Source organism: Eleutherodactylus coqui, chromosome 11 (genome assembly GCF_035609145.1).
Source record: "Eleutherodactylus coqui strain aEleCoq1 chromosome 11, aEleCoq1.hap1, whole genome shotgun sequence".
NCBI lineage: Eukaryota > Metazoa > Chordata > Amphibia > Anura > Eleutherodactylidae > Eleutherodactylus > Eleutherodactylus coqui.
Genome location: NC_089847.1, coordinates 79932947 through 79951091, shown reverse-complemented (window position 1 = coordinate 79951091; position 18145 = coordinate 79932947). Strand labels below are relative to the sequence as shown.

The window sequence follows — 18145 nt, the reverse complement described above, 5'->3', positions numbered from 1 at the left end:
AAAATCACACATGTGGTATCCATGCGTTGTAATGACCCAAAGAAGGAAGTGAATACATTATTTAACCCCTTAATGACATGGCCCCTTTTTTTCTTTTTTCCCCATTTCTTTTTTTCCTCCGCCCTGTTTAAAAAAATCACAACTTGTCCCGCAAAAAACAAGCCCTTATATGGCCATGTTAATGGAAAAATAAGAAAGTTATGGCTCTTGAGACGCAACTGCAAAATTAGTTGAAATTCAATGATTAGACCATTTTAAAAAACCTGCCCTGGTGGGCACGACAGGGTGGTAGGAAACCCGCCACTCAAGGGGTTATTTGGGTACAGTTCTTTTTTTAAAAAGCTGCCCAAGATACTGAACAAAAGCCATACTCAACCTTATTATATTAATAAGTGGCGGATGCCATGCATATAGTACAGTACACAATCTATAAACACACATGAGCTTCATTAAACTCCTCTCCAGTCCAGCAAAGTTGCAAAAGTAAGATTTAGGGACCTTTCACACGTACAGTTGCACCTAAAGATGCAGGTTAATCTACTGCGGATTTCCACTCCATAGCCTGTAGATAAGTAAACATGCAGATTTTGGTGCAGAATTTTCTGTGCCTTTAAGTGTTCTTTCACACAGGCAGCTACGCGCGCAAAATTCACGCGGCTATTAGAACCAATGGTTTCCTATGGCAACGTTCAGATGAAGGAATCTGAAAGAACCAATAGTTTCCTATGGGAACGAATAGTCCTGTGTATAAGCACGTGATTTTTGCGCGTGTAGCTTTCCGTGTGAAAGAGCCCTACGGTGTATTTGCAGAAGTATTTTGCATATGTGAAAGGTCCCATGCAAAACCAGTAAACAGATCTGTACAAGTTCACAAAGTAGAACGAATATGCGGCACTCAATATCAAATTCCGTAGCAGTACTTAACTCCATAACAAGAAGTGCCGGAGTAAAAATGATCTGTTTAATGAAACCACTTTAATCAGTACCTGTCCCTATACCCAGTTTCATGCAGCCCGGATAGCTTAGGGGACCTGACAAGTTCCCTTTAAGTAGCTAATGATATACAGGTCTTAAAAAAAAACAAAAAAAAAAACAAACTCAGGAGACCCACCAAAATAAATTCAGGAATTAAAAAAAAAAAAAAAAAAAAAAAAAAAAAAAAGCCATGAACTAACCTTACTATTGGGGGCTACTAGTATTACAGTTCACTTCCTTCACAGTTGGCCATTATTCAGCAATTCAAGGTCCTTTCTGGTGCCAGTGTGCAGTGATCCCAACATGAATAAGGACTTTCCATATACCAGTTAAGGCAATTAAATAAATGAAATTTTAAATAAACATAAAATACACAAACAAGGTCCCTGGAGATGCATTTCCCAGATAGAAGGGGGACAACCACCATTTCCCTCTCTCCATATTCGGTCCCTTCCGGCAGCGATGTGCGGCCCTGTCTGACAAAACATGCCATAACACAAGTGATGCTCAGGTATTTATACAAAATAAAGTAAAAGTAGCACAGCAGCATAAGTAGGTGCAAAAAAGGAAAAAAAAAAAAAAAAAAAAAAGAAAAAACACTTTTCTTCTCCCATAGCAAAAAAAAATGGTAGCTATGTTTCGACCTGTTGGCCTTTCTCAAGCTCAGGTATTTATACATCTGTACTCTCCATGCCAATTTATAATTTGAGATCCCGAAGTTACAGTGGCCTATAAGTTCTTTTAAACTATGACAGACACTCACCGAAAAGAACTTTACTGATAGTTAAAAATTAAACCTTTATTCATATATATTTTAAAAGAGCCGTATGCATATATACGTAAATAAATTCCCTAATAAAAGAATCCTTGTCCGTAATACACTTGGACAGATAATAGTGGTTATTGTAATTATTTATACAAATAGCCACAGTTTTCTTATACCCACTTAGCCGAGGGTGTCAAAAATTGTGTGACCTGACACTCTATTGTGCTAATAACACTGCAGCTGTTCGGGGGAACACAGGAGCCTTCCAATGAAATCTAATGACCAAACTCCTATAACTACTAACATAGGAGATGACCTAGGTAATCCCAAGGGGGATGAACTACAAGTAATAAATCTTTCTTCAAGAACTTTATCAGTTGATGAGCAAGCACTTCTAAAAAAAGGTCTATCATTCATTCCTACTAATCGATATAACTGCTTTAACTGGACCAAAGATATATCTCTTTTTCTATGCAAGCTGCGCTAGAAAAAGCATTTTGCAATTGAGGGGAGGAAGAAGTGTACAGAAATGAGTTTAGACCCCAGTGATCGGGGAGCTCTTGAGATACTTGAATCTTTAGAACAAGAAAATGAAAGAGATCCTGGACATGGACCCTTCACGGACCTTAGGCCTAAAAGTACCAGCCTACCGTCAGGTGAATGTCCGTTCATTGATCTCTTTGAATCGATGGTAAATAGAGACCTTAAAGATCTGTCCCAAAATAAGAACTTCAAACAACAGAATTTAACATCTAGACAGAAGAATGCGTTGTTAGCTCTTGAAAATGACACTGAGATCATAGTAAAACCCTCAGACAAAGGGGGTAACATCGTAATCCTAGACCGAAAGGATTATCGACAGATGTGTCTCAAGATACTTAACGATAGATCTACCTATAAAAATCTAGGGTATGACCCCACCGACAGTTTTTTGAAGGAACTTGGGGACATTCTTATATCAGAAAACTCACTGATTAGTGACAAAGAATTCTCCTTTATGTACCCAAAAAACCCACAGATAGCTACATTTTATGGGTTACCCAAAGTACATAAGGGCTTAACACCCCTAAAAGGGAGACCTATTGTTTCTGGCATAAATAGCCTAACCCAGGGAGTCAAATTCTTAGACCATTTGTCGAAGCTTTGCCTACCTATGTCAGAGACACAATGGATGTTTTGAAAAAACTGGAGGGTATCTCCTTGTCACCAGGAACCATGTTGGCAAGTTTAGATGTGGAATCCCTCTACAGCTCCATCCCTCATGAAAGAGGGATGGAAGCTGTGGAATTCTTTTTGTCTCAAAGAGGTAACCATCTGAAAGAGCACAACGCATTCTTATCTCGTCTATTATCTTTTGTCCTCGAACATAACTATATTTTGTTCGAAGGAAGATTCTCCCACCAGCTCAGGGGGACGGCTATGGGGAGCCCTTGTGCCCCCAGTTATGCCAACCTGTACCTGGGCTGGTGGGAGGGGATGAGGGTGTTCTGTGAAGAAAATGAGAAATGGACAGCATCGATTGAATTATGGCTGAGATTCATAGATGACATGCTAATTTTGTGGACGGGTGATACTGAAGAGTTCCACAACTTTATCTCAAGCCTGAATAACAACAATCTGAATCAATTTCTAACTTCCGAAATCAGCTCGATCAAGATTACATTCCTTGATCTCCATATTGCCAAAACCGAAGATAAATCACCTGGAAACCACGATTTTCCAGAAAGAGACAGCGTCAAATACTCTCCTTCATTGGAGTAGCTATCATCCACCACCATTGAAAAGAGGGATTCCTAAAAGCCAGTTTATTAGGGTAAAACGAAATTGCTCAAATGAAAACGAATTTAACGTGAAATCTCAGGAAATGTACCAGAGGTTTCTTGATAGAGGCTATCCGGAAAACGTGATAACAGAGGCTCAGAATCAAGCAAAGCAATCCAAAAGAGAAGATCTTCTCGAGGTAAAACCTAAATTAGGGAATGACAAACTGATCAGAGTGATAGGCTCTTTTGATGAAAAATCTCAAGATGTGCGGAAAATTCTCACAAAATACTGGGATATTCTTATGAAAGATCTGGACATTAAAGAATTCCTATCAGAGAGACCCATGATCACCTATAGACGTGGGAGAAACCTGAAGGACCGTTTGGTCCATAGCCATCTACCACAGATATCATCAATGAATACTTGGTTGCAAAGGGAACCAGTAAAGGGCTCTTACCCATGTTCAGGGTGCAAAGCATGCAAATACATGCGTCGCTGCAAAACATTCAGAAGCTCTTCAACAGGCAAGGAATACATTATACAAGATTTCATCAATTGTAGAACAAATGGTGTTGTATATATGGCAACCTGCCCGTGCCCAAGGGATTATATCGGCAAGACGATGCAGCAACTGCGACGTAGAGTACTCGCACATGTTGGAAACATAAATCGCAATGAACAGACGAGTTTGGCATCGCATATTAAAGAGAAGCATGGTGGAAATCCTGATGTAGTAACTTTTTGCGGAATTGAAATGATCAAAAGTAATGGCAGACGAGGGGATGTAGACAAAAAGCTCCAACAGAAAGAATCTGGATGGATCTTTAGATTAGACTCATGCGCACCCAAAGGACAAATGAATGTTTATCCTTTGCATCATTTATCTAATCGATTCTGAATACATTAGACTCCTTAAGATCCAATGCCCCACATGAGAAACCGCCCTGCCACTCGTGCTATAAGTATGCGATAGTTTACTCTTTATAAAAAGCTATAGAATATAACATAGGCCATGAACAGCTGCCTGTTATTGTTATATAGCATGGGAGTTTTCTGCATCGTTGAATCCATATAATATGCTAATGTCTGATATAGCATGAACCGTCAACATCCAGCATTGAAACGATCGTTGAACTGCATCGTTGAACCCGTATAATATGCTGATGTCTAATACAGCATGAACCGTTAACATCCAGCATTGAAATGATTATTTTATAATAGTCCCTTGACAAATATGGTTTAACCCAAAAATGAATGGGATGATAAAATAAGAGCCACCTGTATGATGCAGTACAATTTGATCTACGCTGCATATACATAGACTATTTTTAGAAACATGCCAAAACATAATGCAGCACAAAGAAAACCGTGATAATGCTACTTACACCAACATACTACCTTTTATGCATACATTTGCTGCTCAAAACTTGATCCGTTAATTATAAAAACGGGATACTAAAATAAAATAAAAACTATCTGCATGATTAAATGTAAACTAACTGATAATCCATAATTTAAGGATATCTGATAAACACTATAACTTAATTTACTCTTAAAAATGGCATAAATCGACTATGTAAAAAATGAATGTAATTTGCCTGATTCCAAAACATCACCATAATGTGAACCATCAGACAACAATGTGGCTAAAAGGATAGGAAATTAATGAACTTCATCCTCAAACAACCTAGGATCCCTTTAAGTACAATTGAAAAAGAATAACAACAATGATACTTACCTATTTAATGGATGCTCATAAATGTCATTAGAAGATGTGATCTGAACTGTGTCTGGCTGACAAAACTGACTATTGCTCTACATATCATCTTGGTTGGGATATATTGTTCTAACATGATTGCTTCCCTCCCTGCCCATAGATAGTACATAAAAAGTACATAAAAGTGACTTAAGTGCATGTAAATATCTATGACAATAAGGCACATAGGTCACGAATGGTGTTATAAAAACAATTCATCATAACACTTTAAAGACAAGGGCCGATAATCTATTACCTGCTTTTGGAATAGAACGCATGTGCTGCTGTACGGCATCCTGGCTACCATGGCAATATTTGCAGAAGGATAAGGAAAATATCATGTGACATCTCAGGGATCACATGATTATACTGCGCTGCGTGCCGAGTGACGTCGCAACGTGATGACGTCACAACTAACGCGGGATTTCGCTGGGGGAGTGTAAAGGAGCAGTTAGCTGATTGGAACAAGGACAATCCCAAGTAAGCGAAGGGTGGAGCTACGCATATAAAAGAAAGGGGAATACACCCACGGACCAGCTCTGTCTCATTGCGGCCAAGGTGGCTGCTATACAAACATTACGGCCAGCGTGGCTGTAAGTTATGCCTATGTTGGGTTAGAGTATTAACTCTCCTACATGCCCCGTAAATGTGGGCTTCTTGGCCTTGTATGCCCCGTAAATGTGGGCTTCTTGGCTTTGTATGCCCCGTAAATGTGGGCTTCTTGGCTTTGTATGCCCCGTAAATGTGGGCTTCTTGGCTTTGTATGCCCCGTAAATGTGGGCTTCTTGGCTTTGTATGCCCCGTAAATGTGGGCTTTAATGAAGACAGATTAGTGTTCAGCCTAATGAGCCTGCAAGTACTCTCAACTTGATGCCTGCTACTAGGCATAGGCTGATACACTTATTTGTTGTCTGTCTTTATCAGTACAGACAGTGTTAGCAAGATTGACCTAGTGTCCGTGCATACCCCGTAAATGTGGGTCTGATGAGGAGAAATAAGTGATCAGCTGGCACAACCTGCAGGTAGTTTTGATTGGACACCTGTCAGTTATTGTCAGCTGTTACACTTAATTTTGGTCTGTCTCTACCAGTACGGACTGTGCAAATAAATGTGATCTCGGGGTTCATAGCCCTAATAGAGTCTTAACATCAAGACAAACCCGAATGTAATAAGCTATATTCCACCTAATGTGGACCGGAGCATAGACAAATTAAAAACTCAAAGCATAATAGAAAGGATCTAATAAGCCAAACGTGATATAATTTCCATCCTGATGAAATGACACGTATGTTCGGTGTCATAGAAACGCGTTGATGGATTAATAGATGGAATAATTTGATTAAAGCTCCATTTGTCTTGAAAAAAAGTTTGACTCCAGAAAAACACGTATGGAACAAGCTATCTAACAACTATAACACACTGTCTATACTATACAACTTTGTTTCACTATTTGACGTAGGTAAGAGTAATATTGACAGCTACAGTGTTATTAGCACAATAGAGTGTGTCAGGTCACACAATTTTTGACACCCTCGCCTAAGTGGGTATAAGAAAACTGTGGCTATTTGTATAAATAATTACAATAACCACTATTATCTGTCCAAGTGTATTACGGACAAGGATTCTTTTATTAGGGAATTTATTTACGTATATATGCATACGGCTCTTTTAAAATATATATGAATAAAGGTTTAATTTTTAACTATCAGTAAAGTTCTTTTCAGTGAGTATAATTTGAGATCCCCATTTCCAGGGGAACGGTTTGTGTCCTTAATGTTTTACCTAACCCCATCAGTCACACATGCATCTTAACTGAATATGCCCTGCGCAGTTAAGACATACATAGATGATCATAGTATATGCTGTGCATGCAGCAGGTTTGGAAACTGCAACAGCCACATTCGAAGAGAACACCAATCACTGCTGTTAACCCTCTTTAGCTGCTACTGTCAATTCTGCCAACAGCATTTCAATGTTCAGGGTTTAAATGCATACCTCAGTCCTGATTCCTGATAAGATTGTGGGGGGCTGTCATGGCAGCCTGGGGCCTTTTAAAGGCCCTTAGGGTGGTAATGATTATTTTCATATTAAGACATATCTATGGCATGTTTTAATAGGAAGTCTGTTAAACTACAGTATAGTTCTCATACTGTATAATTGCATTATACTACATAAACAATCAAATAATCCCACGTTCACGTCTCCTGTTGGGACTAAGAAAAAAAGCAAAAAATAAATAAAATTTAATTCCAAAACATTGTTTAAACAACCCTTTTCCCAGCTGTTGCATCAAAAACTAAAAAGAATATTGGTATATGTTCATAAAAAGGTCAAATTAAAATATTACAGTATTAATCCTGCACAAAGTACGTCAAAAAACAAAAACCCTGCAGTGCCAGAATTGCGGATTTCTGGTCACCCCATCTCCAAGAAAAAAAATGGAATGTCATATGTACTGCGAAATATTACCAATTTAAAATTAAGTTGTCCCATAAGAAACAAGTCCTCACACAGCTCCATTAATGTAAAATAAAAAAAAAAATATGATATGGGACAGGAAGGCAGAGAAAGAGGCGAAACATTGTGACAGAAAGCAAATTTTTTTAAAGGGCATTGTTTTAAGGAGTACTACATTAAAAAGCGAAAAATAAAAACCCACTATATAAATTTGGTATTGCGGTAATCTTACTAACCCACAGAATAAAACAGGACATTTTTACTGCACCATGAAAGCCGTTAAAAAGCCACAGTTGCATGTCACAGTCCCCTTCATTTCGCCCAACTTGGAAGTTTTTAAGTCTTCTAATACATTATATAAGAGGTTAAAAATGGTACCCTTGAAAAATACAACTCGTCCCATGTGAAACAGGCCATCATGCAGAGGTGGTGGTCCAGGGTTTAGCACTGCTGCCTTGCAGTGGTGGGGTCCCAGGTTAACCCCTTAGTGACCGGGCTTTTTTGCTTTTTTCCATTTTTGTTTTTCCTACTGCCTTTTTAAAAGTCGTAGCTCCTTTATTTATCCATCGACGTCACTGTATGTGGGCTTGTTTTTTGCGGGACGAGTTGTATTTTTCAATGGCACTATTTATTGTACCATATAATGTACTGAAAAACTTTTAAAAAATTCTTAGCGGTGAGAAATGGGAAAAAAACGACATTCCACCATCTTTCGGTGCATCCTGTTTCTACGGCGCACAAACTGCAACAAAAACGACCTGATATTTTTATTCTATGGGTCAGTATGATTACGACAATACCAAACTTATATAGTTTTTTATTTGCTGTAGTACTTGTATTTTTTTTAAGATAATTTTTTTCAATTATTTTCTGCGGTCATTTTGTGCGCGCAATAACTTTTTTATTTTTCTGTCGATGTAGTTGTGCAAGGGCTCAATTTTTGCAGGATGTCCTGTAGTTTCCGAAAGTATCAATTTGGAATACATACAACTTTTTGATCGCTTTTTATTGCATTTTTTCTGGAAAAAAAGGGTAACTAAAAAAGTGTATTTCTGGCATTCTTTATTTTTTTTTTTTCGGACGACGTTCACTGTGCAGGAAAAATAATGCACTACTTTGCTAGATCGGACTTTTACGGACATGGCGATACCAAATACATATTTTTATTTTATGATTTAGATTTTTTAGTAATTGATATGGCAAAAGGGGGGTGATTTAAACTTTTATAACTTTTTTTTTTTTTACAATTTAAAAAACTTTATTGAACTTTTTTTTTTACTTTAATTTGAAGTCCCCCTGGGGGACTTTAACATGCGATGCTTTGATCGCTCCTGCAGTATGACGTAATGCTATATACTGCTTTTTTACAGGCAGTCTATCAAGTCACCCTGTGTGGATGGCTTGATAGGCAGTCTGCTAAGGCACCCCTGGGGCCATTCATTAGGCCCCCGGCTGCCATGACACCTGCACGGATCCCCCGATCTAACCGCGGGGGGGGGGGGGGGGGGGGGCTGTGCGGGACCCCCAAACAGCGTTCGGGGGATATAAATGCCGCTGTCAGAATTGACAGCGGCATTTAAAGGGTTAATAGCCGCGATCGGCCGAACGTGGCTATTGCCCGCGGGTGTCAGCTGTAATAAACAGCTGACGCCCGCGCTGTATGGAGGGAGATAGCGGCGCTACCTCCCTCCATACATGTCCTGCAGCTGCAGGACGTAAAAACACTATAGGGTGGTCACTAAGGGGTTAAATAACTCATTACGGTCAATTCAATTCGAGAACTCCAGCACTACAAGGCAGCAGAGCTAACACACCTGCACTTTCTGCTCTCAAACAGTGAGGCAATATTTTGGCAATTTCGCTGAAAATTTGGTCAGAATGATTCAATCCAGTTTAGCAAAAATTGGCCAGATTTTAGTATTCTGCCGATCACGAGCAACATTAATAGTCTCCTTTAAAAAAAAAACACAACACACACACACACCCACCAACAACCGCCACACTTTAAGATGTATATAGTCCAAATAAAGTGAAAGCCATATAATAAATTAGCAGCACTCATTTATAGTCTAACTCCTTATAATAAATCAGCAGCACTCACCAGTAAAGCCAGAAGTGTGGTGGAGTGGTCAAAAGATGCACGCCTTCAATGGACTGGACCCAAATCCAGAAGATAGTCTAAATAAGCGCTGCGGAATAAGTTGGCGCTATACAAATAAAGATTATTATTATTATTATTAAATAAATAAAGTAAAAGGCAGCATCGGCGGTGCAAAATTAATCCCAATGGATTTTCTTTATTCCAAATTATTCATATATAGCGACGTTTCGACTCTTTAGGCTTGATAAAGACTCGCTGTGAGTCGAAACGTCACTGTATATGGATGATTTGGAATAAGGACAATCTTAATTTTGCACCGCTGATGCTGCCTTTCACTTTATTTATTTGGACTGTATCTTCTGGATTTGGGTCTAATCCATTGAAAGCGTGAATCTGTTGACCACTCTGCCACACTTCTGGCTTTACAGGCGAGTGCTGCTGACCTATTATAAGGAGTTACAGGCTATATACAATAAGACCAAAATTGCCCTAAATTTTACACAGAACAATTACACTGGGGAACAGAAAAAAAAATCATGGTGACTGAAATTTTAGACCTTATTCCGGTATTTTTGTGCCGCCGATTCCGAAAATCCCATCCATTCTGTTCTAGGAGCTCTAGTTTCTGAGATATTCCTGATGTCATTATCTATTTTGTTATTTATTTTCCCACCAGCATTTGATTACTATTAGTACATATCGCCACGGCTGCACATCACGCTTGGGTTGATGCAACAATGTGTAAAGACACTAAACAGAAATGGAAGGCGTTTCAGCTACAAATGTAGAATATTCCTGCGATGAGCATGGAGGAGCTAAAGGCCAGTAAATTCAATGGACTACAAATCCGGGAACTCATGAAAGACCAGCGTTTCCAGGATTCAGTGGACAACCTTGAGGCACGTGCGCGGTCCTTTTATAGAGCTGTAAAGCATTTCCATGGGAAAGACAAAGCACAAACTACAATGAACTTGTGGAAAATACGCTCACTTCTGTTTCTGCACTCTTAGGGTGCATTCACACAAGCGTGTTTTTGTGCATACTTAGGTGTGTACATACGCCCGCACCTAGGTACGAGCAAAAACACGCGTGAACACAGCCGCGTGCTTGTTGTCAGTGGAGCCGCAGCTGCTGCCGGCGGCTCCATTGAAAACAATACTCTGCAGGCCCCCTGCTTTCTTTTTCAGGGAAGGACTTTAAATATAAGCCCTTCCCTGAAAAAGAAACATCTTAGTTCAAAACAAGAACAACAAAAAAAATTACCTCTCAGCCGCTGCTGTGACCACCGCGGGCATGAAAAACACATCTGCCTCATGCGGCCGATGTTTCCTTCACCCCCGCTAGTTAAAAGTATTCCCTGCTGCTACATCTGCCACATCTGTGGCAGATGCAGCAAAAGAAATTCTTCAATTCTCAACCGCAGCTGTCACACGACAGCTGCGGTAGAGAATCCTGCTGCCGGCATCCCTACAATGGCTTTTCAGGGATGGGCTTAATAAGCCCTTCCCTGAAAAGCCATTTAAAATAGTGCAAAAAAACAAAAAAAAACAAACACAATACTTACCTCCCTTCAGCTGCTGCTCCATGTTGCACTAAGTAAAAGTTAGACAGAGTCCACAGATTCCCAGTCATAGGGGCAACATACACGTCCTTGTGATTGCAGTGGTAGAGCACATGGGTACACAGACGGCTCAGGCTTAAACTCTGTCGATCCCGACAGTTTGGGGATACTCCTGAACTTGCACATCTTCTGCAGTTTCATCTTACAGGCCATAGGCCAAACACCTGTAGGCCATGCTAGACAGCCTATTAAAAGACCCACCTAGAAGCTGCAGCCTCACTGCAACCACCTCTGGTGAGAACTTCACCACATCTAGTGCAGTGCACCCATTTATGCTGCCTGCATGCCCCAGACAGCTTTGTAAAATCAAGGACCCAAGAGGATTTCACACTCCTTGTGATCTACTGCACCAACAAAAGCCCAGACCATGACCATCTTGGGGAGACAAACAGTTACATTACAAGACCACTAGAGGTTGCACTTATAGAATACAAACATTGCAGAAATACAACTGTGATCAGGAATACATAAAAGAGCAGGGCAGACTTGGGCTCACAATTCCCAGTCATTGTTAAAAGGGTGTTAAATTGACTTGCAGAAATGTTGCCTTCCAATAGGTGGCGCTATAGATTTATTGTTCCAGCTTCCCACTTTTATATTTGCCAGAGTAGCATGTCTATACAAGTTTCCGCACACGTTCTAGGTGCTCTACTTGAGGAGAAACTATACCCCTCCCGACCCAGGCATTGTATAGAACACTATGAACAATACTGTGAGCCCATTGATTACAAACCCACCTAGACATACTCCTTACATACAGGACATCTTCTAGATGCAGGGAAAAAAAGAAAAAGCAGCCTTTCTCTAAATTATAGCCCTGCACAGCGCAGAGACAAGGCCAGTCACAAATGGTGAAAGGCTTGAAAAAAAAAACACTAAATCACCATTTGCAAAATCTTAGGTGCACTGGCAACCATTCTGGTTGCTAGTTGGAGCCCTGATATGAACAGGGAAAACAAAACAAAACAAAAAAAAGTCCTTCCTCACTTTCAGTTCACTGCACAATGGACCCAGAAAGGACCATGGATTGCTGACTGTCCACCTAGGAGGGGGACAGACTGAGATCAGTAGATATTACCTTACATACACATGTCCTTGGATCAGCGGTGGAATGGGATGAGAAGCAGTACCACATTCACCCTCCCACACTCCAGGTCAGTTATGTTTATATATAGTTTTTTTCTCCTGGTTGAATGTAGACAGGAAGCGCTGCAGTTTTTTAAATTGTGGTTTCCATTAAGTAGTTAATGACATATTTTGAGCAAAGATCCCACAGCTAAGGGTTAGTAACTCCAAAGTCACTTACCAACGGGGTGTGGGTGAGCTTCCATTAACTGCAACTAGGGAGAACTCCATAATTCCTGGCAGCATAAGAGTTGGTACAAAAATAGAAAAATTAATTAAAGTGGACAGCATCTGAGTGTTAAGGTCAATTTACACGAAGCGATGATTGCTCAAAATCTGCTAAAAAGTGATGATTTGAGCGATCGTTGCGGCCACCATGCACTACTAGCTGATCGGTAAATTCAGTCCAACCTAAAAATAGTCCTTCAGCCTTAGCAGTTCTCATCGGGGAGTGCTGATAGCAGTGTTTCCCCCTGGAGAACAAAGGATCTGAATGGAGATAAGAGCCCTAGGGCTATTAACTGCTTTCAGCTAAAGGCTTCATTTGCACGCTAATAAGCTATTAAGTAGCTGAGTAGTTACTTAATAGTTTATGCAACATGATCACTCAAAGACGTCACTCAAACGGTCGTTTAAGTTATCATCGCTCCTTGTAAATGGTCCTTCAGACAATCTCATTATTAAGAGTACTTTCACACAGGAGAGAATATTCTGCAATGTTTTCGAATATGCCATTCCAAAATGTAATTCTCTGAGTAAATAAAAAGCAAAAAATAAAAAAAACAAATTACACTGTTTTTGATCTCCCCCCCCCCCCCCCCCCACTTAATATATTATAGAAGGAGGCCATACACAGATTAACATTGGCTGAACATCCCAATTTCAGTAGATCTGACCAACTAATGTGTGCAGGGATGTCCTAACCTTAGCTCAATGGCAGATGTTGCAGGAATACAGGGATAGGATTGTTGAGTTTCAACATGCAAGATCCTTTTATTCTCAGGGAAGAAACTGCCACTAAAGTTATTTTGGTCTTCATATAGTAAAGGCCCATTTAGACAACGATTATCGCTCAAAAGCAGTCTTTTGACGTGCAGTTTTCGTTAAGCCGTCGCTCATCGTTATCTTTCAGCATGAGCCTTATCAGGGATTTACAGTGGGATACAGCTGATACTATTGTTTCAGTTGTATCCAGCTCTTCGATGACAGGCTGGGTATGAAGAACAGAACGTTCCAGCTCTGTTCTCCATACCCCGCACGGAGCGCTCGCCTGTATAACAGCCGGGCGCTCTGTGCAGAAAACATCTGGATGCAGAAGACAAGCGGAGACACCCCTGCATATGGGACAGCCATCTTTAGTATACAGCAGATAAAAACTCATGTACATAAAAAAGCCATTTTTGTCAATTACTCACCAAGATCAAGAAGATGAATATCATTGAAACACACAGGTGTATCCCAGCCTCCGAAGAAATACAGCTTTCTGTCCAGGAGGCAGGCAGAATGCCTGAACAGAAGACAGCACATTATACATATATCAGATACAGAAACACAGGCAAACAAAACAGAAACATGTAAAATTGCTTGTTTTAATGCATCACTGTGGGATCATAAATGCAAGTAAAATGAGACTGGATACTTAAAAACGACTAATAAGAGAAATAAACCAAAAGCTAAACTACAGTAAATAAAAAAGTTCTGGGTCATTTAACCCCATAGTGAAGAAGCTCGTTTGCACCTCAGTGAGGCCGCCTGCACACGGGCGGAAATCCCGCGGCGGTATTTCCCGCGGGATTTCCGCCACTGAAAGTTTGCATAGGAGTGCATTACAATACGCACTCCTATGCAGACGGCCGCGGTTTGGCCGCGCAAAATCTCGCGCGGCAAACAAACCGCGGCATGTCCTATTTTTGTGCGGGGCTCACACTCACCCGGCCGCCGGCTCTGGTCTGCGCATGCGCAGGCTGCGCGGCAGCCGGCACATGAAAGAGCCGGGGCCGCCAGGCGCGAGCGAGTACGCGCTCGTCCCTGCAGGCTCTCTGGTCGGGTCCCGCGGCGAGAATTCTCGCTGCCAGATCCGACCCGCTCGTCTGCAGGCGGCCTGAGGGAAGTAAGAAATCTGACGTGTCAGTTTGACATAGAATAACTCCGTAAAGGTTTTGCATATTCAAGTGAGTCGGACATCATTTTTTCGCCACATACATATTGTACTTCACTTAGGTGGTAAAAATAAAGCAATAGAATTTGTGTAGATTTATTAAAAGCACCAAAATTGGGAATTTAAAAAAAAAAAAAAAGGCATTTAACATTTTCAATTGCATTCTCTAATATGTACAACCATACTGTACACATTTTTGATAGGATATATATATTTCCATCTGTTTACTTTATTCTGGACGCACATTTGAAAAAAAAAAACAAACAAAAAAAACCGTTATTTTTTTAAAAACCATTTAGCAGACGTACAAATTTAATATTGATTAGCAATATTTTGAGGAACACTTTGTTTTCCTACACCAAGCCAAGATTGCAAAGGCTCATAGGTGTCAGAATGATAGATACCCTCACAAATGATACCATTTTAAAAACTACACCCCTTAATGTATTCACTGTGGGGTGTCATGAGTATTTTGACCCCACAGTCTTTTCAGGCGTTAATGAAAATTTAGAAGATAAAAAAATTAAAATTTCATATTTTTGCAAATACATACATTTTAAAGGCAATTTTTTTCTTTTCTTCTAGTGCACATGAAAATACCTATAGGACACATGGTAAGGCCTGTAAAAGGAGGAAACACCCATTGGATTTCAGCGCACAACTGAAGAAATCCCAGGCACCATTGCTCACTTGTGTGGAAAAAAAATAATTGGCTCCCTAAAAATAATTTTATCCGTGGTAAAATAGAACATGCTGCATTCTGTTTTCTGCGAGTGAATTATATAATTCCAACCCGCTAATGTGAGCGGAATTGTGTAATTCAATGCATTTGATTGATCTGCATATTACCGCGGATCAGACGCTTGCGAAATCTATAATTTCTATCTGGTCGTGTGAGACCGGCCAAAGGTGGATCGCCACCTTTTTATCATGTGACCGTGGACCGCTCAACGAGGCCACCGGTCACTACATATAGCATACCTAACAGAATAGGAAGTGCAGACACTGTTAAAGAGGATTAAAATTAATAAAATCGCTAGGTCCAAATTGAATACACCCAAGGGTTCCAAGGAAACTAAGTGATGTGATAACTAGATCACTATTTCTTATATTTATGGACACTATCAAAACCGGGGTTGTACCATTGGATTGGCGCACTGCCAACGTGGTTCCAATTTACAAAAAGGGGTCCAAAGGAGAGCCTGGTAACTACAGGCCAGTAAGTCTCACTTCAATAACAGGAAAAATATTCGAGCGGTTTCTGAGAGATGCCATCGTAGAATACCTCAAGGAGAACATCGGAATAACTCCTCACCAGCATGGGTTCATGAGGGGAAGGGCGGGGGTCAATCATGTCAGACCAATCTGATCAGACCTGGGAGAGTCTATTGATCTTGTATATTTCGATTTTTCTAAAGCATTTGACACTGTGCCGCATAATAGACTGATATATAAAATGAGAAAGCTCGGTCTGGGTGAAAACGTGTCTATCTAGGTAAAGAGCTGGCTCAGAGATAGAAAGCAGAGAGAGTGGGATAAATGGTTCATACTCCAATTGGGCCACCGTCACCAGTGGGGTGCCACAAGGTTCAGTACTAGGCCCCATTCTGTTCAATATATTTATCCACGGCCTGATAGAGAGACTACACAGTAAAATATCAATATTTGCAGATGATACAAAACTATATAAGACAATACAACGGAGGACAATGTACGGTTATAAAAGGACTTCGATAAGCTGGGGGCTTGGGCAGAAAAATGGGAAATGAAGTTCAATGTGGATAAATGTAAGGTCACCAATATACAGTAAATGGGGTACAGCTAGGGAAAAGTGATATGGAAAAAGACCTGGGGTACTAGTGGATTGTAGATTTAACTGGAGCAACCAATGCCAGTCAGCTGCTGCAAAAGCTAAGTCTTGGGGTGCATTAAAAGAGGTAAGGGGGTGAAGGATGAGAACATTATTCTCCCACTATATAAGGCACTTGTTAGGCCCCACATGGAATACTGTGTACAGTTCTGGACATCGGTGCTCAGGAAGGATGTTACAGTGCTTGAGGGGGGCCAAAGAAGGACAACTAAACTAATAAATGGAATGAGAGAACTAGAATACCCAGAGAGGCTATCCAAATTGGGATTATTCACCCTGGAAAAGAGACTGTTAAAGGAGATGTCCCGCGCCGAAACGGTTTTTTTTTTTTTTTTTAACCCCCCCCCCCCGTTCGGCGCGAGACAACCCCGATGCAGGGGTTAAAAAAACCACCCGCACAGCGCTTACCTGAATCCCGGCGGTCCGGCGTCTTCATACTCACCTGCTGAAGATGGCCGCCGGGATCTTCTACCTTCGTGGACCGCAGCTCTTCTGTGCGGTCCACTGCCGATTCCAGCCTCCTGATTGGCTGGAATCGGCACGTGACGGGGCGGAGCTACACGGAGCCGCTCTCTGGCACGAGCGGCTCCATAGAAGACTGCTGAAGACCCGGACTGCGCAAGCGCGGCTAATTTGGCCATCGGAGGCCAAAAATTAGTCGGCTCCATGGAGACGAGGACGCCAGCAATGGAGCAGGTAAGTATAAAACTTTTTATAACTTCTGTATGGCTCATAATTAATGCACAATGTATATTACAAAGTGCATTATTATGGCCATACAGAAGTGTATAGACCCACTTGCTGCCTCGGGACAACCCCTTTAAGGGGCGATCAAATAACTATGTATAAATACATGAGGGGACAATACAAGGATCTCTCTCATGATCTGCTTAAACCAAGGACTGCGTCGGTAACAAAAGGGCATCTGCTACATCTAGTAGAAAGCAGGTTTCATCACCAACACAGAAGGGGGTTCTTTACTGTAAGAGCAGTGAGACTGTGGAACTCTCTGCCCGAGGACGCAGTGATGCAAAATCCATTGAGGGGTTTAAGAGGGGACTAAACATCTTTCTCGAGCGGAAGGATTTTATAGGATATAGACATTAGGTGATCAGCGGGTTTGTAGTTCCAGGTCTTACAGTCAGGTAGGAACTATCAAAGGTTGATCCAGGGATTATTCTGACTGCCATTATGGAGTCGGGAAGGAATTTTCCCCCAAATGGGCTAGTTGGCTTCTGTCTCGTGGGAGGGTTAAAATATATGCAATTTCAAGATTTTTTCCCCATACTAAAATTTTGCACCATTCACCGCATGGCATAAACAACATGTCACTTCTACATGCCAGTACAATTATGGTAATACTAAGTCATATATTATGTTTGTCAATATTTTTTCTACAGTTGCACAAAAGGATTTCTCAAGGGAAAGAAAGAGGAGGAAAAAAATAAAAGAATCGCCATATTGACAGCCGTAAATTTTATTATTTCATGGAGCTGTGTGGAGGCTTTTATTTATTTTTAATACAAGACACACAGTAGTTTTTTATTGCCAT

At 40.7% G+C, this 18145-nt stretch overlaps 1 protein-coding gene across 1 annotated transcript in view; it reads right to left on the bottom strand.

The window, feature by feature from the left end:
* The window catches only part of LOC136582030 (rab9 effector protein with kelch motifs-like), a 43996-nt gene that overhangs the window by 1531 nt on the left and 24320 nt on the right, over positions 1 to 18145 (bottom strand). Inside the window, exons 8-9 of the mRNA XM_066582769.1 lie at positions 13981 to 14072; positions 12747 to 12801 (exon numbers count right to left, since the gene is read on the bottom strand). Of these exons, the coding sequence (XP_066438866.1) occupies positions 12747 to 12801; positions 13981 to 14072 (147 nt within the window). The remainder of the gene's footprint in view (positions 1 to 12746; positions 12802 to 13980; positions 14073 to 18145) is intronic.